This window comes from Acanthaster planci, linkage group LG19 (genome assembly GCF_054643075.1).
Source record: "Acanthaster planci isolate LZ-2023a linkage group LG19, COTS_SCS, whole genome shotgun sequence".
Classification (NCBI taxonomy): domain Eukaryota; kingdom Metazoa; phylum Echinodermata; class Asteroidea; order Valvatida; family Acanthasteridae; genus Acanthaster; species Acanthaster planci.
Window position 1 is genome coordinate 290,549 of NC_141795.1, and position 24,899 is coordinate 315,447.

The 24,899-nt window shown below is 40.3% G+C and overlaps 1 protein-coding gene across 8 annotated transcripts in view; it reads left to right on the forward strand.

Annotated features, from left to right (window-relative positions):
* Positions 1 to 24,899, forward strand: part of LOC110989370 (NACHT domain- and WD repeat-containing protein 1-like) — a 129,817-nt gene that overhangs the window by 31,790 nt on the left and 73,128 nt on the right. For 6 of the 8 annotated variants that reach the window (XM_022255675.2, XM_022254109.2, XM_022256274.2 and 3 more), the window contains one exon: positions 22,144 to 22,504. In XM_022255675.2, coding sequence (XP_022111367.2) covers positions 22,408 to 22,504 — 97 coding nt within the window. In that variant the 5' untranslated portion in view covers positions 22,144 to 22,407. Of the gene's footprint in view, positions 1 to 11,106; positions 11,289 to 16,983; positions 17,003 to 22,143; positions 22,505 to 24,899 lie in introns of those variants that run through there. The other 2 variants (XM_087149167.1, XM_087149168.1) reach the window with 2 other exon arrangements.

The window sequence follows — 24,899 nt, forward strand, 5'->3', positions numbered from 1 at the left end:
TTCCAAATATCAGTTTTTGTGAAATTCTTGTGGTAATTTGGTACCCCACAATGTAAAAACTGGCCTTGTGGGGTACTTCCCATTGCTCCGGTACCCCACAAGGCCCCATGTATAAGCGCATACCCCCTTACATATGTATACTTAATACAAAACTCCCACACAACACACAAAAATTTCAGATCACTGCCATTTCAACCAAATTCAGTTTCCTGGGTTGAAATTTCGACCGTACGCCTCTTATATAAAACACTTCAATTTGTGACAGATGAATGGCGCGTGAAAATTCCTCCTTTTGAGTAAATTTGAAATATCTATTTCGTGAAATTCTTGTGGGGTACCACTTTAGTACCCCACAAGGATCAAAACTGGCCTTGTAGGGTACCTTCCATTGTTCCGGTACCCCACAAGGCACCATGTACAAGCACACACAGGTATGTATGGTACGTGTCCCGTTATCCACTGAAGTTTGCTAATACCGCCATAGAAGCCAATGATGAGATTCAGATTTTTTTTTATCTGGTTGTCACAAAACGCACGTTGGCCTGGGCTTAAGTAGGGGAGTGGCCTTCGTGTATAGCGTCCCCCTTCCCCAGTGGAATTTTTGAATGAGTAATTCTTTTAATGTGACATTTGCTGTTATTTGTGCACACCAAGTTCACACGCTATTCTTCAAGTAACCGTGCATTAGTTCATCTGTGCATGCCTATTTACTCTGTACATGAAAGCTCGTGTTCACACTTGGCAAACAGCAAAAATAGCAGATGACACTTAATAGTAAATGGTCCAATGAGAACTTGGCTCTCAATAATGAATATATGTATGAGGTATAGTAATATTAATTATTACCAGGTACTCACTAATTGCATGTAAATGCATCTCAGGGCTTCAGAGGCAACAATGAAAAATTCATAAATCATTCCATATTGACAATTCAAAGATGAGGGTAGGGTCTAAATACCTGTATCTCCTGTTACTCTGTGCTGTAGCACAAGTACGACATAGCCTTATTTTTGAAGCCCAACTGGTTATTTACTATAGAATTGTATGCATAATGGACTGGTACAGGATGGTTGGAGAGCTTCCCTCATCCTGTCCCTAATCTGGTTGGAGCGGAACAAAAGAGGGCGTGCTTTTTTGGTACTCAGCGCATAGACGCGCCACGAGGCGTTCAAGCATGGGTGCGTTTGACGCGGAGCACGCTAAGTACTCGTAACTAATTTACTCCAGCATGTATGGTCTTTGGGTACACGCAGAATGCGTGCAAGTACCTGCTTGTAACCACCTGTCTGTCTTTCGCCGATTGGGGGTGCACTGCAGCTCGGGGCGGATTCAGAAGTCATTCTGTCATTCCAAACCAAGAGGAAACAGGGAAAGAATGTGGACAGATGCTGACATTTGTTACCCTGTGGCACTTGTTGGAACTTTGGTTGTTTGCATAGCTTTATTAACGGTTGGCAGGCATTCTAACTCTTAAAATATTTCCAGTCGTTTCCCCTACTGGAAATTTGGGGAGAAACAAAAGAATAGTAATTGTAAAAAAGACTGGAACTTCTGCCCTCCCCCACACTAAAATCCGGCTCCCCTGGCCCCGTCCTGCCATCTGCTATGACTACTTTGGCGATGCTGCCTGGGGTTCTGGCACAACCCACAAGCGTGCCCCTGTTACCGCCCAGAGAAAAGGCTGTGCATTTTGTTGTAAAGAGTAACATGTTTAATTGGGCAACAGAGAAATGTTGGACATGTTGCAAGGAACCCTGGATGAATGTTGAAATGGTCATTACCATGAGACTTTCCAGGTATTTATTACAACTAGGGATGAATATCAGAGATTGGCTCCTTCAGGTGACAGCCCCAGATCGTCTAGCAGCAGGACGAGACAAGGCCATTTCTGTTGGCGCTTTGTGCACGCTGTGTTCATGTATATCTGGTTATTTACATGTAAATCTCATTTTTGGCATCTGTACCTTCCATTAATGCATCGTTCTGGATGGCCAGCGTAGAATAGAGCAGGATGGAAAATAGAGCAGGGAAATTGAACAGGATGGAAATTTCACAAAATACATGGGTTCTTAATTCGTTTGCCAAATGTCAAAAAGTAAGACTTTTCTCCTTTACTTCCTCGTCAGTGTAACTCTCTTTACCTCGTCATAGTAAATCACAAAAAATATTGAAGAATATGAGTAAGAAAAGCAAGTCAAAAAGAGGAAGCAGAACATGAAAAGCAAAAAGCTTGTGTAAGGCATGCCATGCAAAATTTTAAAAAATACAAAAAACTAGGACTAAAATACACAGTAATTGTGCAAACATGTAACAGGGTAGTGTGAAATTAGGACAATGTGGATAGAAAGTTGACAGGAGATGAATTAATAAGGATGAGATAAAATACCTGCATAAATCTGCTTCATCTGATTGGTGGGTTGTTGATCACACGTCATTGAATTATTCTTTATATTCAGTGGTACCTGTTGAATAGAACTTCATTCACTTGACCAGTTCCCCCCCCCATTTGAAATACATGTACATATATCTCATTCCCTGTAAGAAAAAGGGAAATAATGTTGGGATGGAAACCAGTCTAACATTGCACGGTACTATCAGTGGGTAGCGCTTTCGACACAAATATGAGTCGCAAAATGACAGACATTAATACGCGAACGGGACCCACCTCGTAGAATTGAACATTTCGTCTGTCACCTTATGAAATTATGCTTACTATTTCACTTATAGACGTTCATTAAGTATATGTAGAAGGTAAATATGTACATAATGTTAGTTCACATTTAAAGTCGAGTAAGAACTTTATCCTTTTGAGAGACAGTGGTAAAGTATTCCATTGTTTTAGGTCCAGAGGATTTAGCACTGTTTGAAAGGCAGATGTTCTGTGTTAGGGTGTATGGAAATGTTGCTGATTCTCTAGTAATGTACTGTACATGCATTTGTAATTAAGTTCATTTACAGATGTGCGGGTCTGTCTTTTTGTAGCCAGTTTCACTCACTCGGACATTTAATTGCAGGACATGTTTTACACCAGCCAGCTTCTAATACAGTATTTGATAATTTGATACTGTATTTAGGGATTACCACGTTGTAATGTGTGGCCAGCTGCATATAACATAAGGTCATGCATCCGCCTACTGGTCCCTGTATGTCTGACGCTTGGGGCTATTTAGTCAGCATCAAATAAGTAAAGAGGATTTACAGTCATGTGATTTTTGACAGTCAGCATTCAATTTCAATTGTGTGCTGAAATGCGCTCACCTCCGAAGTCTTTCAACATTTTGCATACATGAAGTTTGCCAATAGATACATACACTGTGCACCGAACATGGTATACTTCCTAAAATGCCTTTGCCCATCATGTTACATCACATGAAACACCTCTATACACTGAGTTGAAAAATTACGTCAAACCAAGAAACATGACCTCAAATGCCTTACTGTTACAGAGACATTTGAAAACGCACTAACAGATGATCAGCACAGTGTGGCAATGGACTTTTCCTATGAAATATGCAAATTGGACGGGCGCATGCGCACTACTACAACTGGTTGGCAAGTGCAGCCATCAACACTGTCAGTGGCGTAGGCGAGCTGTCAGTAACCATAACCTGGAGCGTTGACGGTCAGTCAAAACCATATTACAGCCTTTGCCCGATACTTCAGCACGCTTTTCTTGAAACTAAGTAAAGTTTTCAGTGTCCTGAGGTTGGAAAGTAACAGTTCCTTGTCTTTAAGTTTGGCACTCATGTCAAACTATAGTAGCACAGAAATGGCGATAGTGACACTCATGGAGATTTGTATTGTTACATCAAAGATTTAAGTAACTTTGCCAACCTGTGGTAGTAATGTGCATGCGCTTGCCTTATTTGCATATTTTATGGGAAAGGTTCATTGTATTTTTGAGACTTCACCGTAGGGCTGAATCAGTTCAAATAATTCACTTTTCAAATATTGGACCTTTTATTTTATCGAATATCCAAATATTCGGTCTTACTTACTGGCACATTGTTGATGATTAAACCATACACAAAATTGGTTACAATAACACACACACATTTGTACATTATGATCAATGTAATAGCTTCTCACATCTAGGAGTACATGTACCTTTAGCCACGATTTAGCAAGATTTAAGAGATGAACAAGAGTTATAGCCCTGTCGGAAATTTCTATTCCTTTTAAATTGTTTAAGGAATAATTTACTTTTTAAATCGTTATAAGATTTCTGATGCTTTTCATTTGAATCTGCTTGAAACAAACCTCCACAGTGCAGTGTTTCTCATTTAAAATAAAAAGAACATTTTCCCTTACTTTTACTGAATTTTGCATTCGAATATTCCAATTCGAAAAATAGTATTCGAATTTTCATCAATGGATTGAATATTCAGTTATTTGGATATTCAGCACAGCCCTACTTCACCATGGGATAATAACACAAACACATAGAACTACTGTATGTACATGTACATGTAAGGCGCATGTAAACATGTACCAGTGTGCGCAACATTCTGTAGACATTCTGCTTGGTGTTACGTCGTAGGCATGCAGTCTGAGTAATACTTTTAGAGTCAAGAATATTTTGTGACAGACCAGCAAAGATCCACACTCATTTGTACACCTCACAAACTCTTCGGAAGAATTGAGTATCCCAGCATGACATCACTTGGAACCAGGAAGTGCAGTGCAAAGGAATAGAGTTTGCATGCGTGTCGGTTCAAGTGCTTGTTCTTGCACAAATTTCTTTTAGTTTTACGCACACACAAGTGTGCCCCAGCATATTCACTTTGGTACTCTATTGCAGTTAGAGGTTTCACAGAGCGCTTGGGCCTACTCACAAAACCATAGCCGTGTCCAACTCATTTGACTGCAGTGGGCAGAAACACACGTAAGTCTGAGGGAAAGGGTTGCAGTGGCTGCCGTAGGAACATTTATTGTTAGCCACTGCCGGTTAATTTGGACACAGCCTCTCAGCAATGCATGTACGTGTACAGTACATGCATGGTTGCATGTAATGTTCATAATTGTGGAAAGGTTACTGTTTGGGGAGGTTACATGTCTACTGGTAATTGTATAATTATATGACATTGTATACTCATATTGCAAGAACGTGTCTATTGGTCTTATGTTGAAAGGGTCAGCTTGGCCACTGCCCTCTTTCTTTTAACTTGTGTGCGTGATTGATACCCTGCCAGTGACACGTACTGGCACAAAGCTCCATTATTCAGGTCTTGTCCTCGTAGCCCCTGGCTTTATTATTTTTTTGTCCAGAAAGGGGATACAATAGGCACGTAAGTGTTGAGAAATTGCTTGCATGAAACCTGAATTTTTAATATTTGCAGTCGGCATTTTCATCGGTAGCGTGATGTTTTCTCACTTTGGGTCACTTATGGCATTATTGACGCTGCGTGAAAACGTTGGTTGAATATTATACTAAAGTAAGCTTGTGAATTTCTTCATAAGCCTTCAGTCAACACCAAGTTTACAGCAGTTATAAATATACTGGTACACTGGTGGTGGGGAAAACATCCAATATGCATTGTTAAATTAACATCCCCCGATGCCCCAAAAAATACATACTGTAAATATTTTATTTTGTTCAAATGATTTTTGAAAACTTCTTGAAAATGGGAAAATGAATTCAAATGTGTGTTACAGGTACATGTACATTGTACACTTGTATAGTCCCATTAACATTTTTCTGGTTAGATGCACACATTTCATAAGACCAGACGTTGATCATATTTACTTCCCATTTGTCACATCTTCTCAGTTAAAAACCTACTAGTTGTGTATGTATTTTTGTTATTAACACATGCATCCGCATTGGTAAGGTATTAAATGATCTGATGTACAGTACAACAGTACAAAAAAGTCAGATTTCAATGCAAGTTAAAATTAGGTTGAGACCAAAAGAACACAGCTATTTTATACTTGAACCAGAAACCTCAGGATCGATAGCCCCATAGGAACTCTTACAGTTTCAGTTTTTATTCCATGCCCCCTTTAATCGTTTGGGGAGCGCATAAATGAAGTACAGGCACAGTACCTACCAGTGCTCATCGATCAACCTTGTTGCCTACAACAACAAGAGACGGCCACCTACCAATCAATCTACATATACACATCCTGAGTTTGCAACATGATTAATTTGGTCTGGACCCTGCGGCAACGTACATGTACGGTACATGCAATGAGGTTACCACAAGGTAACCAAAAAACAAGGAAGTTTTTTTTAATGAAACAGGTTGGCCATAAAGAGCTTTCAGAATACATACATGTATGTATGAATATATGTACTTACTGTTTTTCATTGCGCATGTGTATGTGTAGGAACAGTATATGGTGAAATGAGCACATCACAGCTTTTACTGACATTCAATGCTCCATAGCTCTCTGTAGATCTTTAACAGTGGTGTGACGTACCTCAGAGGACAGGTACATGTAGTTTATATTGATGGCGTATCTGGGTCAAATGACCCAATATTCTCAATTTGAAACATGACAAGCACAAAGTCATTTAAGTGAGAAGTTTCATCTGGTCCGAAATTCATCCCGCTGTACATGTAGGTCTGTAAAAATGAAGGCTTCACTCGCGTCAATTGTGCGTATGTACGGTACATACAGGTTGAAATCTGCTCACTTTATGTGCTGTATAGTAATTCTAGCCCATGCTACCGGTACACTGTAAATTGAATTAAACTGACATCCACCTTTGCTGCAAGATAGAGTTGAATTAAATTGAATTTTGTTCAGCAGTTGTAGCTGGATGTGATGGTAATGCTGAGAACATACATGTACATGCACAGTACACATACATGTACGTGGATGTCAATTCTCCAGCAGAGATTTGGCCTCAAAACTTGCACTCTCCCAAAACTTTGTCAGAAGTGGGGATCATTGTCTACAGCTATTCTCTATGGCTTGATCATGCCAACAAGTCAAAGCCACAGCCCCAAGATAGCCAATTCTGACAGGCAAACTTCAGCTCCACAGAGTGTAGATGATATGTTTTTGCTTTCACTGCCCTTATATGTGTAGATTTTTTTAGGCGTGGTAAACACAACGCAGTTGGGCCTGCAGTCGGGATTCACTTTATCCCAGAAGTGCTCTGATTTTTGTCCTTTAAGAGCAATTGAAATGCCTTTTTTAAACTTGTCATCACAGTTAATCGTCATATCAGTACTGACTTGAGGCAGTCATGCAGTGTCATCACATGCTACAAACATGGTAGGGGTCAGGGCGTTGGCCAGAAGGATTTCCCTTTCTGGAATTAGGAAGAGTTTTTCAGAAATCTGTTCTTAAAAGCCATTATGATTGGTGAAAAAACAACCATGAACATGACTCTGTGGTGTCGGATCATTTTTGAATTGCAAGTGTGCGAACATTGAACGCATTTCAACTCCAGCGAATTTAGCCATAAACTTTTTGTGGCATCAAATTTTCTTTGCTTTCCCAATTTGTCTGAAGTGTTAGCCGGCCTTAAAAGTTTAATTTTAGGAACCAGAATTCATGTGGTCAATTTTTTCCTTGAAGATTAGACATTTCTTCATTGCTAATTAACCCGTTCAAAAGATTTAACATTAAATCTGTGAAACAACAACAAATGAAAACGAAACACAAATTAAAGGGAAAAAAGCCAGGAACTGCATCAAGTTAAAGTTCATGCAGCTAGTAGAATTTCTCAGATTCCTTACCTTTTTTTGTATGTCACTGATGACCTGTTTTCACCTCAGTGAAAAACAGTTGTAACATGCATCCATGCATGTACAGTGCACAATGTCTGTTTATACTCCTACTCACAAATGAACAAACTTCCAGACAAATTATTTTCCTGTCTCTTGCCAAAGCTTCAATTAGTTATTATTTTGCCAGATACCAAATCTGTTTTGGGCAAGCTGACATCAGTTATGGACTGGTAGGCCTCAAAACATACATCAAACAAACAAAGGACTCCCAGGTCCGACGTACATGTACATCTGTTGTCATTTGGCTTACAGGCCAGTCATTAATGAATGGGCTCCCAGGCCCCAGGAGCAATCATGAAATAATACAATGATCCATCCAACCTTTTGGGGTCAGTACTGGTTGTGCTATGGGACATACAGCACACCCCACCCCCTGGGGTACATGTACATAAGAGGGTGTGGCCGACCCCTTACACATTTCAAATTACATGTACATGTACATTGTATTATGGCAATCATCATTGTCAACAATAATATCATTGGTAGAATTTATCACAACAGTAAAAATACATGTCACATCTTGTGTGTATTAGGAAGTGGCTGGATCTTCGAATCCTGTAAAAAAAATGCCACTAAAACCAAATATCCTTTAAAAAGCCAGATACTGGGGTGGTGGTGGGCAAATTGACCCTGCTTGCCCAACTAGCTGTGACAGAATGATCCTCACATGAGAATTTCCCTCCTAAACAAGCATTGCCTGAAAGAAGTAATCTGACCCCTTGCCTGGTTGGCTAAAACAATGGACTGTGATTGGCTACCAGTTAGTGCACAGTAACTCTGATTGGCCCACTTTATGAGTAATTAGTGCTAGAATCCTCTTCAGAATCCACCTTTTGTGAAACCTTCAATTTTCAAACTGTCATAACTGCAAGAAAAGGGTGGCAATTGAATGCCAACTGGTGCAGATTTGTGGGGGTCTGTGGCAGCTTTCTGGAATCATGAATATAACCACATAAGGCAGTGCAGATCTTACAGCATTCTCCTTCCAACCATGAAAAGCTACATACAATACCTGCTTGTGATCCCACCTTATGCATAAAGAGTTGGGCTGAGTGCAAAAAGTATAACATCTGCCAGGAAGTGTGACAGCTATCTAGGGCAAGTGCACAGAGGACCATGTGCCTGCATGTATATCTAATGCAGTAAGATTCTTCAAACCATGCAAAGCAACAGATCTGTGTTCCACCAAGTATAAAGGGTTCTGTCAAAATACCTGCATTGTGACAGATCCTCTTATGTATGTACATGTACATGTCCTATAGTAATGGTTCGTTATCAGTTATTTGCACCTGTGCACCAGCTACATGTACATATACAGTAGATGATTATTAATCTACCTGGCTGGCATTGTCTGCCTTCTTATTAGATGACATGAGTTACCAAGGAGTGAATTTGGCAAGCCAGTATTTGACAGCACACAAGGGAGTGAGTGATGTTTGTTATCATTTGCTAGGGTTGACATACACATGAACTGGGCCACGGTTCACATTCTAATTGTCTGTATTCTCCTGATTACTGTTTCTATAGCAATCAGTGTCTAGGGTCCTCCTGTGCATTGGCAAATTATGGTGCATACATGTATGTTCTTAGATGGATGACTGCGGAAATGGGGTTCCACATGATGAGAACCAACTCATGAACATTGTCTACGACTGGCGTTTTCACTCCCCATCAACTGGGAAGTAGGTGGAAAATGTCATAACAAAAATGATGGACTGATTTTTTTAAGTCACTGCTTGACAAAGCAGACCATCTCTCAACATATGGCCCTTTTTTTGAATTGCCATCTAAACTGAGTCATCTCCTAAAGGCCTCAGTGGTTTTACAGTAGCCAGTGCAGTTCATGGCCAGATTTCAAGACAAACTCACCGTATTGAGCCAAGAAACTGTCCAGCAACAACTAAAGAGACAATATCGTAAACGCCAACCTGATTGAGATTCTGATAAACATTCCGTGTGGTAATGGAGCCCAAGAATCAAGAATGACAGGAGAGTGCCCATCCCCATGGCACCATTGTGCCATCATCATCGGAAATGTACACTCACAGACGAGGCCAGAGCTGTAAAAAGAGAGAGTATTGCCTACTTCAGATTTTGGAAGCGAAATGGCTGTTCATTTAAATGTGTACAGTATAATTTGCAGCAATTGTGTACCAACTGTCTGTGGGCATTGGTGCAAAACCTTGCAGTTTGATTCCAACCATGATGACACTTAAATGTATGTCACAACTCTCTGTATGCACCGCTCTGGCCATGGCAATCTGAGCTAGAGAAAAAAATTAAGGTTTTTTTTTTTTCAGATTGTCAAGTGAAAATGTTCAACACAGGTGCAACTACATCATCTGACCTTTGGACTTTTTTTATTAAAAAAGGGGACTTGCGTCAATTATGATGGTGCAGTTAATGTTTTACGTTGAAAGTGTTCATGAAATTCTGAAAGAGACCTTGGAATGTCTTGAGTTAGAATATATTTTATGCATGAAAATGAAGGATTTTGTTTGTGTTTTTCAAGAGGAGCTGATGTGATGGAATGCATGCAAAAGCAGGGAGTTAAAAAACAGCATGTTTCCTTACCTTGCTCTTACCACCAATGTCATCCTCAAAGAAAAAAAAAGTAAACAGTTTTCTTTTTGGAGTGTAGTGCCACCCAAAAGTAACTCTAACCCGGTTTCCCACAACTGAGGCATTGTGCTTGCAGCTTCATTTAATGCATTCTGTGTATCACATCTTTTGAAACAATATGCACAAGTTCGTCTTTTCAACTGAAAAGAAAAACTGTTTCTCTCATCTCAAAAGTGCAGCACATCTCTGTAACCATGGAGAGTGGTCCAGTGTAAGAGTGTATATGTGGAAGTGAGGAGAAATCAGATTTTCGAGACTGACGGAAAGTGTCAATTTTGAGATGTCAGGGCACTTGCCTATGGTAGGATCGGGCCTCTGGTGCTTTTGCCCGTGGACCTGTTTGGTCTGATTATGGTTTTTGCCCATTTAGACCTGGCCAGATCTGTTTCAAGGCGGTTGGATCGCATGCATTAGGAGCAACCCCCAAGGGGAATACTGCCTTGAGGGAAATTCAACCCGAATGTTACTTGGAGAAAGGATTGACTTGATTTTGAGCTGCAGAGAATCACTAACCAAATTTGCTAAAGGCGCAGGCTCTAATTGAGAGCGACAGATATGCCTATGCTCTTCTGTCTGCACTTTTTGAATTTTGCACCCGGCAACACCACGTCAAGACAGTCTACGGTTGCATCTAAATATAGTTGCTGTGGTAACTGATTCCCACGTCTTTCCTTGCCTTCAAACAGATTTTGTTGTTGTCTGGATCAGATTCTGTTTTTGTCCATATTTTCTGAGGGGACATCCAACACGAAGTCTGGACCTAGGAGTCGGCACTCCGGGAATTATTGATTCTGTCCAGTGACTTGGCTGATGCACTGCCTGCCCCCTTTTGATCTCATCGTTGACAGAGGATCTAGTCATGTCACCGGTTTCCTGCCTGCTGGGGAGTTTCTCACACCACTGGTATTGACAACAGGTGTGGTAGGTGTTAGCTTGTACACTCAAGGGAATCTGAATTGGACCCTACGCTGTTATGAATATCAATAATACCTTCAGTTGTCTGGTTGGAGCCAAACAGAGATACTCACCACTTTCTTCTCCCTTTTAATTATGTGAATGCTACAAAGCAGTCATTCATTACATCACAGACTATTTACAAATGTAAATGGTCCGTGATTACATCCTGTTACAACAAGATGTTTGCAGAGTCCCTCAGCTGATGATAATGGCACATAAATTTTCAAATGAATACAGCATGCATTAATATAGAAGGAAGGATGTCAGAACAGTTACTTTTGATCATTGAAGCACTGACATAATCAACTTCACAATCTGGCATCCTTTACTGACAATTTCAAATATGTTGAAAGTTGAAGAGAGCCAATGACTTGCAGCAGGCCCTGAATAAATATGTGCTTGGCCGGTCTTAAACGTGCAGTGCAGACCGACTCAAGTGAATGGACGTGACTAATGCCCGAACCGCAGGCAAGGGCATTATCAGCGTTCAGTCTCCTGAGCCGGTCATAAACGTTAGTTATATTCATTCCCATTCATAAATACCTTTTTAGTCCGAGAGTCAAAAGAAGTCAATATATGATGGATTTCTAGCGATTTTAGAATTTTACTTTCAGTTTCCATTAAATGGAATAGTCCTTGTCCAAATTATCCGTTTAGCATGCGCTCGGCGAGCCGCAAGCACACAGACTCTTGACCAATCAGAATTGATTAAAAACCGTCTTGTATCCAGGTTCCAGCACTCAACTTACACAGCGGGCATTATCACCGCTCGGCAGGCATTATCAAATGTTAATACACGGTCAACTTGCATGTTGACTAACTGTCTGAGGTATTTATGAATGTAAAATGACGAGAGAAATACAGGTACGAAAGGATTAAATTAAGCTTTAGTCTTTTTCAACAAGAAGGGGCATTAGAAGGGACACATTTGAAAACTACACCACGTACATGTACCTACGCTGAGATGACTGAAAAGGGGAATCTAGCATATGCATGTACCTGTCTGTACCCATTATGTGTTTGAGTTCGCTGAAAGCATTTTTTCTCTTCCTGTGAAGTTTAATTCCCTCCTGTTTGATAACTGTGAACAGATACATACACATGTCACCCCCCTACCCTGACAGCCTTCCCACCTTTACCCTCATTCTAACCACATTCGGATTCCCTGTAAACATGTTTGCGCTGATTAAATGGTCCGCATCAAACAGGGTACATTGCGGAGATGCCCAGTGAGTAGAATGCCAAGTGTTCCCGTTTTCACGTCTCAGCTGCAACCGTGTTGAAATGGGCCACCTCTCAACTCTTCCCAGGGTAATTGCGTGTGTCATAACTTTGGGGAATGCTCAAGACGAGATGAAACCTTCTGCACACCCCCAGGAAATGGTGAATTCGTCGTTGGAGTGATCGTTAAGTGCACCAGTCACCAAACATAGCCCCCTGAAGTAGAACTTGTAACGGTTCTTAACCTTCCCGTTTGTGGTGGATTGCAGTTTGCTGCACGCACTGTTAAAGAGGACATGATCAAATTCATCAGACATTTCAGCATGTATTTTTAGCTCAGATGTGTGATTTCCTGAGAGTGAATTTGCTTTTTCTGCACTAACTGCCTCTTCCAGCATTATCTAGATTATGTGGCCTTTGCCTGCATGCATTATAGCCTTTCAAGGGGCTGCAGTTACTTTCTTGCAGGAAACAAGTTGAAACTTCTCTTTGTGAAGATACTCTCTCTAACCAAAAATTACGTTGTAGTCGTGAAGTGAAAGACATTACCCCATCAGATACAATGTATGTTTAAGCGAAGGTGTGAATGAATGTCACCAATTATTTTAAAAGCTTTCAGTCATTCAGTCCAGGAGTTTAGCCAAAGGGGGGATGCAGAGGGACAAAATGCACAGAGTTTAAGAACAAGATGGGAGCAACGATAGGGAGCAAGAACAGGACGGCAACGGATTGTCAATGCTGAACCAGGATGGCCAATATCAATCATACATATAAAACTAATGAAGACAGCCAATTTGGACGATAAAACTATTGAGTATTGAGTTGTAAAAAAATTCCAAAACTGTCTCTTTATCTTGCAGCTGTCTTCGCAGCCTGATGTTGTAGCGTTAGACCGAAAATCAAAACCCAGGCTACATGTATGCGCCTGATGGCTTCTTATCACAGATGAGAGGTTTCAGCTATGAAATTTGAAACCTACATGTAAATGCATTTTCATTTGAGCTGCGGTTCTGTACACATTTCACTTCGATTGTGAAATAAAAATTGAATTTTTGCTTCAAAAATGAAACATTACCAATATTGTACAAGGGTATAGGATACCTGTGCTTAATGAATAATACATCCTTGGCCCAATTTGGTTTATTGCTTGACTGAGAGGGATTATGATGGATTTTTAAAATTACATTCAATGAGATTAAGTCCTCTCGGAGTACTTAATGGAGCGACGGCAGTTTGTCTGCCATCTGGGCAGAGTAATTAATTTCATTCATCTGTCTTTTGGGGTTACCCATGTACATGTAATCTGAGCAGATCAAAAATACCAAGAGTTTGTACCCCACTTACATGTAAATGTACGTTCACCATAGTTGTGTGTCTCCTCTGAAAAAAGGGCCTGTTGTATATGTATATGTACATGTATTTTCAGTTGGTGTTCAAAGGGTATGCTTACAAAATCAGTATATTTTATGGTTATTTTTGTAAGTCTGCCCACTTGCGAGTTTACCTTCATGAACCTTTGAGAAATCCAGGCTTTATCATGTGCAATCAACTTCTTAACCCTAACTGTCCCGAATGCTACAAAGTACTACTTAGTAGTAGAATGTAGTACTCAGCCCTGTCACTTGTAAGCGGACATGACATTATTATTCTCTGAAGCCATAAAATACATGTACAATCGAGAAGACAATGTACCATACAGTGCTGTGGCACTATGAATGCATGGTTTCATTGTTCGCTGTAGGAGTAACAACGGAATAAACCTAGTCAGAAATAGTAATTTGTAGCGCTAGGTCCTTCAGGCTCAGAGTGTTACTTAGTATTTTGTAGTACTGAGTACTCTAAGCCAAACAATGCCCGGAACTGTTTGGGTTAATCAAAATGAAGGGTTTTTTATGTCATGATTAGCATAAACATGTAGAAATGACTCTGATTCATGTACAAAACTTCTAATTAAAAAATGCGAAATCTGCAATGTTTGGGGTTGATCATCAATTGTTGTGAAGTCAAAACCAAAGGAATACAAAACAAAACAAGCAAAAAACAATGGTCCCTTGCGGCCATTTTACATGTAAGCTGGCTAATTGAGCCCAGTAGATGATAGAATTATTTCAGAGAGAGAATCTTAATTAGATTGATTGGATTGTTTACGAGGCGGTGAGTTTCGATTGTCTCTGCGCCAGAGCAGACAGTGTCTAAATTGGCATCTGGCCGTTTAAATTGTGCTTCCAAATGTAGTCTGAATGACAAAGGCCTTCAAAAGTTACACTGACTTGAAGACTTGTTCTGTTCATCTTTTACGTCACTTTGTGTTTGCCACTACGATGGTTATTCTGAGAAAGGCATAACGAATACTATCAGTGAGCGAACATTGGTACTTCAGTTCCTGCAATGTATGCTAGAGGTATCAGTAAAGTGTTCACATGCAAAATAATGTTGAATACATTTGTACATGTACACGTAAATGTTCATGTAAATGTCAGATGGGACTTTGTTTTTTGTTTTGTTTTGTTTCTATTTTGTTTTTTGTTTTTTTAACCCATTGGTGACTGCAGTATACATTGTAGCGGTACATGTTTTGCCATATGTTAGGAAAAGTATGGAAACTTTCCTTGAAGGTTGACTAGGATTCTGAAGGGTTGTCCCATATACATTTCACAAGAAGAGTAGAATTTGTATGTTCCCAGGTGATATTCGTGTACTTGGGGGGGAGAGCTACCATTTTCAATAACTAGTTTAGCACATGTACATGTATGTAAATTGTGCACAGACAAGTCACCGTGAATTTTTAATATCAGTGATGCTCTGCGTATAGATTACTTGCAGACAGGCCTTCTAATGGAAATCCTTTGCTGCTGCGTAAACAAAATCAGAATCAATTTGCAGCGTTCGCTGTACAGATTGGCGGTGTACGGTATTACCGGTACCTTTGGGTAGCTGCCAGTGTGCACAGAGAAGCTTCGGACGTGACACTCTCTGAGTTGCACATCTTGGTTACTGTGAGACACAGGCACGAGTGTGCACTTTGCACTCATATTGTCTTTGCTCTCACATGAGCAACAAACTCTTAGAGCAGTGCCATGCACCAGTGCAATTAAGCTTGTGCCTCACCCAAGACTGCTGATGATGTACAAGCAGATCAGTGAACACAGTGTAGAACCTTTTTCCAGGAACCCAAAGGATTATGGGCTCATATCTAGAGCTTCATACAGGCATACATGTAGGCCTTTTCCAGTTGCAATGCAATGGAACACCGATTACGAGAGCACTGTCAATACAGCATCCTGCTTATAACGAGATTAACTTTTGGGTCCCCAAGAGGGAGGATGGTTGTCTTGGTGAGCAAGGTTGTAGAGGACCATTAGTGAAATCAGATGCTTTGGAACTCCACTCCAATCTCCTTTTAAAAGGGTCGGCCATGTGAAAATATGAAATGTCAAATGTCATCAGCATTTAAGCCAAAAGGTGTCCCTAGCAGTAGTATGTCCTTAAAGCTGAATCCTTCATATTTGTTTATCCAGGATTGCACACTTTTCTCTTACTGTTTTCAATTCTCAAATTCTCTATTACTTATACTGTTTTTACAAAATAAACTTACATGTACATGTACTAGTATTTGATGGTCCCTGGTAAAAAAGTACCAAATCCGCTTATAGATTTTCTGAAACCTCTCAACGAACCCGCCCCTTTTAGAGGTTTGACATTTTAATAAACAAAATCTGGCATTTGTTTTTTATTGTAAATGATGCCTGTTAAAATGTAATCTGATTTTTAAAACACTTTACTGCTTGGTCATATCAAAGGAATACAATTCATTCATCACCGGAACTTTGTGTCAACTGTTTACAGTGAATATGTATACAATTAAAGTTTTCAATGACACCGTGCTAAGGGTGAGACATTTACACAGTATGGAAATGTTTTCTAAATGTTTTTCAAATTTAAATGTAAATTCCCACCCTAAGTCCCTGGGTTTTTGTTGAATTGTATCAGAACTTATAAGAGCCCTTACTTGTATCTCGTAATATTCGGCATAACACATTACAATTTCAACTTACGAGCTTCAAGAGTTTAAACACTGCATATGCATTCACTCTGGAGGACATGCACGTACATGTGCGTACGAAAACTGTTGTCCGGTGTATAAACAGAGATATCGCCCATACCCTAGGAATGAAAGTGAAAGCGCATTCAGTCTTCCTTGCAGATATAGGTTTTTCTTTGAGTTGGGTTTTGGAAACCCTTCGGCGGTTCAACTAGTTTCATACTAGCACATATACACATTTAGGACCAAGTAGAGCAGACATGTGCATGCAGAACAAATTGCAGTGCAAAAGATATTTTGATCAACCAGTCTTGCAGGGGTGGGCGTCATTCTTTGTCCGCAAAATCCTCTCTTGTGGATGCTCTGAAGCATATTGTTAATAAGTTCTGAAAAGTTATGAGTTGCTTGACGAAGGGTAAGTACATGTCAGCAGATTTTAAGCTCCATGTATACATGTATTTGGTAACAACAAACACTTTCATTTACATTTGAAATGTTTCTCCTGCCTTTTATTCATTCCCTTTAACAGACAAGCGTGCAACAATTAAGCATACAATACATGTAGGAGAATGCAAATGGACTTCCACTGCAACTGTGCTGATCATAAATTTTGATGACGAAGTCTTCTAACCCTAACCACTCTCAATCTTCTAAAATCCTCCAGGTGATTTCAGAGGATTAAGTATTTATGGCAGAAAAGTGTGACTGACTGCAAAGGGCGAGGGTCTAGGATTAGACCTTGTGCTGTTCATGCCTAGCCAGGCGTATGTTCATGCCTCAGTTTTACATGAATTCAACCATACTGGTCAAGGATACCATTCACACTGCCTCAACTTAATGGCAGGAATTGCCAGAGGATTTTGAAGGATTGAGGCAGTGGGCATTTCTCCGAGGAGCATATTCAAGAAATAATGGAGGACCGTGGAGGATGAACGCATTGAAAGTTTAATTGAAAATATATACGTGTACATCTTCCCAGGAGAGGACAAAAAGTTTAAAGGCATTTAAGATATGAGACGTCATGCATAAAATAATGGAGATGGAAATCATCCCACTGTGCAGCGTATTGAATCATTAATTTGCGTTGTCATGGCAACAAGCACACAAAGCAGATCTTCAGCTATATATGGAAGCAATTAGAAGTTGAAGTATCAGACTATTTGAATTGTGCAATGATTTGTTATTGCATACATGTACCTTAGAATAGACACGCTGCGGATTAGCTGCGGTGGGGCAATTAAGGTTGCGTGGATAAGCAGCCTCATTTTCTCTCATTTGACGTGGGGTCATGAAATGGCAAGGTTTTCATGGGGGCTTTGACCTCCGAAATGGGGATCAACTCATTTAAATATTCAAGCATGTGAGAACTCGCAGTGCATTATCAGGTACTGGTACATGTATAGTGGCACTTGGGCATGGATAACATGGAAGGCAGCTTTGTTAGGCCAGTTCACACCTCTGCAACTTTGTTTAACAATGCCATGTATCTGTACAAATGTGCAAAGATGATTGAACAAGGGTACATGTACATACAGCATGATTATTAAGTGTGACAAAGTTGTGACAAATAATACAGATTTTATGAATCCAAATCAAAGTGATTTTTATTGTTCGTCACAAAAGGCGGCATACCTATTAAAGTATTCCCCAAAACATTCTCCATCTTCAAGCATCCCTTTGATCAGGATATAACCACGTACCCCCACCCTAGGTGTGATCTTCTTGTAGGAATGGTGTCATGTTGCCATGACTTTCTTTGTTGGTCTGCTGTCATTTCCCAAACAGTGAAGTTCATGTTGTCTTCCGTCTCCCGAGAACGAAGACATATGAGGTAGCTATGTGTTTGAAATGTATTTGAAAAATCGGTGGTTCCAATTTCCTTGTGAGGTAAATGTCAAAAAAATCACGACATGTCACACATGAGTCTGTAAACTAGAATCTGCAACATTACCGTGCAATAAAGTCATTGCAATGGAAAATACATGTAGGCACATCACAAAAACAAATCCAAGTATGATTTCAATGATAATTTCAGTAAACATGTGCATCCCTTAAAAAATAGTGTTGCTTTGCTCGAGGACAATACGCAATCACAGAATAGAAATTATCATCAGTTTTCTGCTTCTACTTTGCCGTTACCTAGGGAATATATTTGTGCTTGACTGGTAGACTGTCTCAGGAGAATGGATGCGACTAATGCCCGAGCCGCAGGCGAGGGCATTATGAGCGTTCAGTCTCCTTAGCCAAATACATATTTATTCCCATTCATAAATACCTGTTTAAGTCAGAGTCAAAAGAAGTAACATATGATGGATTTTCAACAATTTTGTTCTAGAAGTTTATTTTCATTTTCCTGAACACCCCCATCCATTTTATGTTGTATTCCTTTTGCAAGTTGTCCAATATAATCTCCTTAAATATGGCCTTGGCATGGCGTATTCTGCATGTTGTGTCGTACACAGACTCATGACCAATGGGGATGGAGTTCATTGTCTCGAGTCCAGATACCAGCGCATTTTTACCTGAACTTTGTTTAGAGAATAATGTGCAAATTTGCATTCGTTTATTATGGATCACTTTATCTGAAATTGCCTGTTTGAAAATGAAATTTTCTGCCTATTGTTTTGTTTTCTGTCATCAATCCACTGAGCTTAAAGTTTGGAACAAGATCATATTAGATTTTCTTTCCCTTTTTTCATTGCAATGTTGAAAATGAAATTTTCTGCCTATTGTTTTGTTTTCTGTCATCAATCCACTGAGCTTAAAGTTTGGAACAAGATTATATTAGATTTTCTTTCCCTTTTTTCATTGCATTGTTGAAAATGAAATTTTCCGCCTATTGTTTTGTTTTCTGTCATCAATCCACAGAGCTTAAAGTTTGGAACTACACCTGTAGATCACATTAGATTTTCTTTCCCTTTTTTTCCAACAAACAAATTGTTCAAATTTTGGAAAGGAAACGTTAATCTCTCTCCCTTTTTTTGGTAATTTTCTTGGCAAGGCCTGCTGAAGTTGAAAGGCTGCATGCAATATTGCAGTAGGAATCCTGGAATACTGTAGTAATGACAATTGATCCAAGTCACCAGAATTCCGAGGGCTGCCACATCCGTTGTTTGATGTCGCTCTCCTTCCTGTTTCTGCCAGTATGATGCACAAATTGCTCTTCCACAAACCCTGCTATTTTTCCCTGTTATTTTCAGGATGTTAATGCTGTGCTTCAAATGTCTTTCCCAGGATGGCGTGAAGTATGACTGAAATTTACTCCTTTTTGATTCAGTTTGCTATGGTGATTATGCTAGCGTGAATTCAATCTCAAGTTTCTCTGTTCTGTGTAAAATTCAGGTACAAATGTTCAGATCCATACAAACATGAGCATTTTTGTCAGCGGCTTTTGCCAGCTGCATGTAGCTGGTATACGCAGTATTCAACAAGCCGTGTTGGAAAATCAAGTGTTTGGATAAATTTGTGTACAATATGGACAGCACAGTATTGAGGCTTGAATGCACTGTACCTAATAGTATGGGTCTATAACTTCAGAAATTATTTGATCAAACAGAAATTTTGGTGGCTTTTGTAAATGTTAGGCTAACTGACAGGGCTTTTAGGGTCTACAAGTTTTTGCTTGTGTTGAGAAACAGAGACTTACCCGGTACATGTACATGCACATGTCTGGATTACATGAATATGTATATGTACATGTACGTGTGGGCCTGCAATAGTGGAGGATATTGTGCAAGTTACATGTTCAAGTTGCAAACTTAACACAAATGTCTGTCTCATCGTGAACTTGTTGTGATGTGCACGTACATGTACTCTTCTTCAAATCTGCGTTTGCTTCAAGAAAAAAAAAAACAAACGTGCAGGGCTGCGGTGGTGAAAGATAGGTGCATTTGTGACCAGTTTCTGCATGCCCAGCACAGATACAATATTCTCATCAGAAACTTCATGTGCATGTGGTAATGTGCATAGTCTGATTGGGAGCAAGAAAAAAAAAAAGAAAATCGGAATGAACTGCTTCCTTATCAAGTTCAGTATCCCAGGTTTCAGGAAGTGGCTTTTTTCGTGGGCATTTCCTGGTTGCAGAACTGTATCGCAGACTTCAAGATTTTGTCCTTTGTCAAACGTTGGCCACCAAGTTCACTGAATAATGAAAAGATGCACAAGGAAAACATGCAGTTTTGATGGAACAGTAAACAGGGGATGAATTGAATAAACAAGCAAATAAACCCTGCCTTGTTACATGTATGTAACAACATATACATGTACATCCTGCGTACATGTACATTGTATGTGTGTACGCATAAATGAAAGTGTAGAAATGTATGTTTCTGATGTAATGTGAACTAAACTACTTTCTGAAAGGGGATACGTACTGCAATATTTCGACTGGCCTGAAGGTGTTTTTACTTAACCCAACCATTGGATTACGTGCATCCTCACCGATGAAAGATGCGTCTAGTTCGTGCCGGGACATGAGAATGAGAGATCAAATTTGATTTGGGTAGATATCGAATAGAGTATCAGAGGTCCCAATTTGAGTTCTGGAGAAAGTGTATCTATTACATATAGCGTCTCTCTGTCTGTTGATAATCACCTCGGTGTAGTATCATGCACACAACAAGAGTACATTTCAGAGGACGGGGGAGGGGGTGATTGGAGTCGTTGTCCGGCTTCCTTGCCCACCCCCCTGACCAATATTAATAATCCTAGCACAGTTTCCTGTCTAGAGTTAACATCATGTGATTTTGGAAATCTCAGCTTATTGCCTCAGTGCATTTGGCGTCTCTGTTCACTTCAAACTCCCTGCAACCTCTTCCCTTTGTCACTGACATTCATATCTCGTCCACAACCTCCTCCCCCCAAAACCCACGGATACCACCTCCTGCATAAGCATCAGAATGCTAAATGTTCATTAATTTCCATTACACAGATTCAAAATCCTGCGTGTCTAAATTGAATGTGATGATTATTATTCAAGTCCCAATGCAATGTGGTCTCTGTCGGTCAGCTGGCCTCTCCAAGTACATACATATGCGTGTACCCCCTCACTGTCGACGAGGGGAGACACTGGTTGAACAACAACCTTCTCCGCCGAGTACCAAACACCCACGCAAATACCGTACTCTCCAATGAGAGTTGGTCATGCATGCCCCATACCATACATGCACGCCCAAGGCTAGGATGAGCATGCTGTGTGTCACGCTGACAGATGTCTTTGCTAGTGGAGAGTGGTATCCCTTGTCCCACAAAGCCCATTATTTGCCGAGTTGAAGAAAATACTGTCACATGTACGGTACATATGCATGTATAGAAATGAAACAAAACCGATGACATATTCCAAGTTTTGCTTCGAGTGCATATGTACATGTGTGTATATACATGTATATGTATTCTTCCCACTTTCAACTGCCCTTGTTCTGAATCAGGAAGTTACAGGCTACAGTGGAAGTGTTTGGAAGGTGTGTACGTACATGTACTTCATGTACATGTATGAAGAGGAAATTTAGAACAGCAATCGCAAAATATTGATGAGAATTCTTGCCCTTGTCTCTGCAGACACGCGACTGTTCATGCTTTGCTTCAGGCTCCAATCTGTGACCTTACATCCTTCAGCACCTGTCCGGGCCTTGTGACCTCATCACTGGAACTCTCCTCCAAGGTCAAAGTTCATCACACGCAGAAGCCCAGGCAAAAGGTCCTCAACACCTCTTGGAGCACTGCGCACACAATGTTGCGTGGAGTGCAGCACGTTCCGTAGTGGATGTACATGCTTGTACAGTGTAGACTCAGTATCAGGCTGCACTTGAACTGATCTGCAACATGGTCATGGATGCTGGTATTATCAATGGGAGGATTGCCAGTCTCCCTCCGCAGCCGTCCCGAGTGGTCAAGGTGGTCCTCTGCTGCACAAAATCAGGTGAGATTTGCACACATTGTATTGAAGTCCTCCTGCGTGTTCAGGATTGGAGGCTATTTTCATTTCAAAATCAAGTGACATTGTGCCGGTACAGGTACATGTATATTTCATGTGATCAGATTTCCTGCCAATTTGTCAAAGTGGCTGGAGCACAAGCTTCAAGAAATTAAGTCTCCACTATGAATTTTGCATGGTGTTAAGTTGAATTGGTTGTAGGCCTGGAGAGTCAGACCAATGAATCACTGTCCAATGCTGTATCTTGCAACAGCTATTTCAGGATGGTATTTTTTTTTGCCTGCCGATGCCAGAGGACAGCACCAGGAACATTTTTCTACCTGGTGATTGCCCCATAGACCAGGTACGAACCTGCCCACCTTCCAGAAACATTTTTAAGGCAGTGAATCAAATGAGAAATTCTTGACACTGATTGCTGAACAAATATAAAAAGTTCAAGCTTTAACCTACACTGAGTTAAGCACAGCAAATTAAGATTGCCCAGTGAACAGAAAAGGCAAAGAAAAATGCAAACTCTGTTTGGTAATTTGGAAAAAACTCATGTCATGGCTATTTGTGTGATTGCACAAGCCCTAAACCAGACTTAACACCAGAAAAACCTTTTGCTTTACCAGCAGTTACTGGTGAAATTTTGTCATAGACAGTACAGATTCTACAACTCTGATTGTCCATATCAGTAATTTTGTAAATTTGTCCATATATGTACTTAAGGGACCCTAATGGAAATAAGCCTGTGTAATTGGCTTTCTTTGGTTATCCCAGAATGAATCAACTGTATCTTGTTTTCACTGTGTACGATTGTTGCTTAGTTGATTGATTTCTGAATAAAATAATAATAGTAATAGTCAGTTGCCACTTTACAGGGTCAGCTTTTTGTGATACAACGACAACAAAACACGTAAACACAAAACAAAGACTTCGAAAAACCCAAACTGCCAACAGTTAGCTTTGTGCTTGACGGGTCTCATCGTCGGACAATGAGCAAATACATGCAAAGACAAGTACGTGACCCGACCTAACAGAATGAGTCTGAAGTTTCCACAGCCACTTTTGAGTTTCAGGCCTTTACAAGAATCTTGCACAACGTAAAGCAGTGGAAATCCATAACACGTTCAATCCATCAGGACACTATAACTGAGTCTCTTGCACATCTGAACTAACAGCACTGGAGCAAAAATGGCCTCAGGCTTATTTTGTGGGATCTGATCACATATGCAAATGGCACATATGTAAGCATAATTATGTCTGTTTACCGGAATAAAGGTTGCAATTTGTTGTTCTCTGTTTTGTTTTGCAATGAGTGTTGAACTTTTGACAGAAAGCCATTTGTGTAATTGCCTGACTCAGCAGGACAGACTAACCTTCCCCTCCGAATAATATTGAAAGAACATATTGCCTGCAGAATGTCACTGTGTAGGATTCTGTTTTGGTTCAGCATTGATTACCTACAGTATGAGGACACGCACCACAACACGTCTGCTCCATCTCACTCGCCGTAATGACCATCTCCCCCCCCTCCTCCCCACAAGCAGTGCACGCTTTCCCTCTGTGTAACCCCCAGGATGCCGCATCTAAACAACCCCCCAAGATTGAATCAGCTCCTTCGTGGCCTCTACAAACATTCCTATTTTGTCACCTTGAGCGATGTGGTGCTGGCTTTCAGATCCGTTGAAAGCTGAACGTCTCTAAAGGCATCCTGACCACTCATACCTATCTATCTGTCAACTTGAATTACATAAAAGGCAGCACTCTGGATAATTACATATATCTTGGTTACGTTTGGTTCAGCAGCAGTTGGCAGTAGTCGGCCGACTTTATTCTTCTCTGTTGGCATTTCGGATAAACTTAGAGCGATTTCTCGGGTTTGATGCATTTTCCTCAGAACTTGTCAAATAGACAATAGAGAATTATTTCCTAAAGGTACCAGAACTCGTGAAATAGACAATGATAGAGATTTATTTCCTACATCTATGTGAGTGGATTGAGTGAATTAGACATACATGTATATATTATTATGAAAAATTGCAGCAAGATACTAGACATAGTAAAGATGATTGTGGCTTTCATCATTGTGACATCAGTGGACGATGGATGTGTTGAGTAGTTGACAGTGTCAAAGTCCACAGATCACTGTCCTGGAGTAAGAGACGGAGATGAGCCGTCAGCAACACGAATTATCACAGATAAATCCAGTGCTACTGACAACACAATATCGATGCTGTAGATCAAAACCTTGGTGAGGGGGGGATGCACAGAAGGTTGGGGAGTAACGTGAACTTGGAAGTCTCATAGGTAACACTGAGGCTGTCGTAAGACTCCATGCGCTCTACATGAAGATTTGCAATATCAATTCTACCAATGTTGTTCCCACTACATGCAC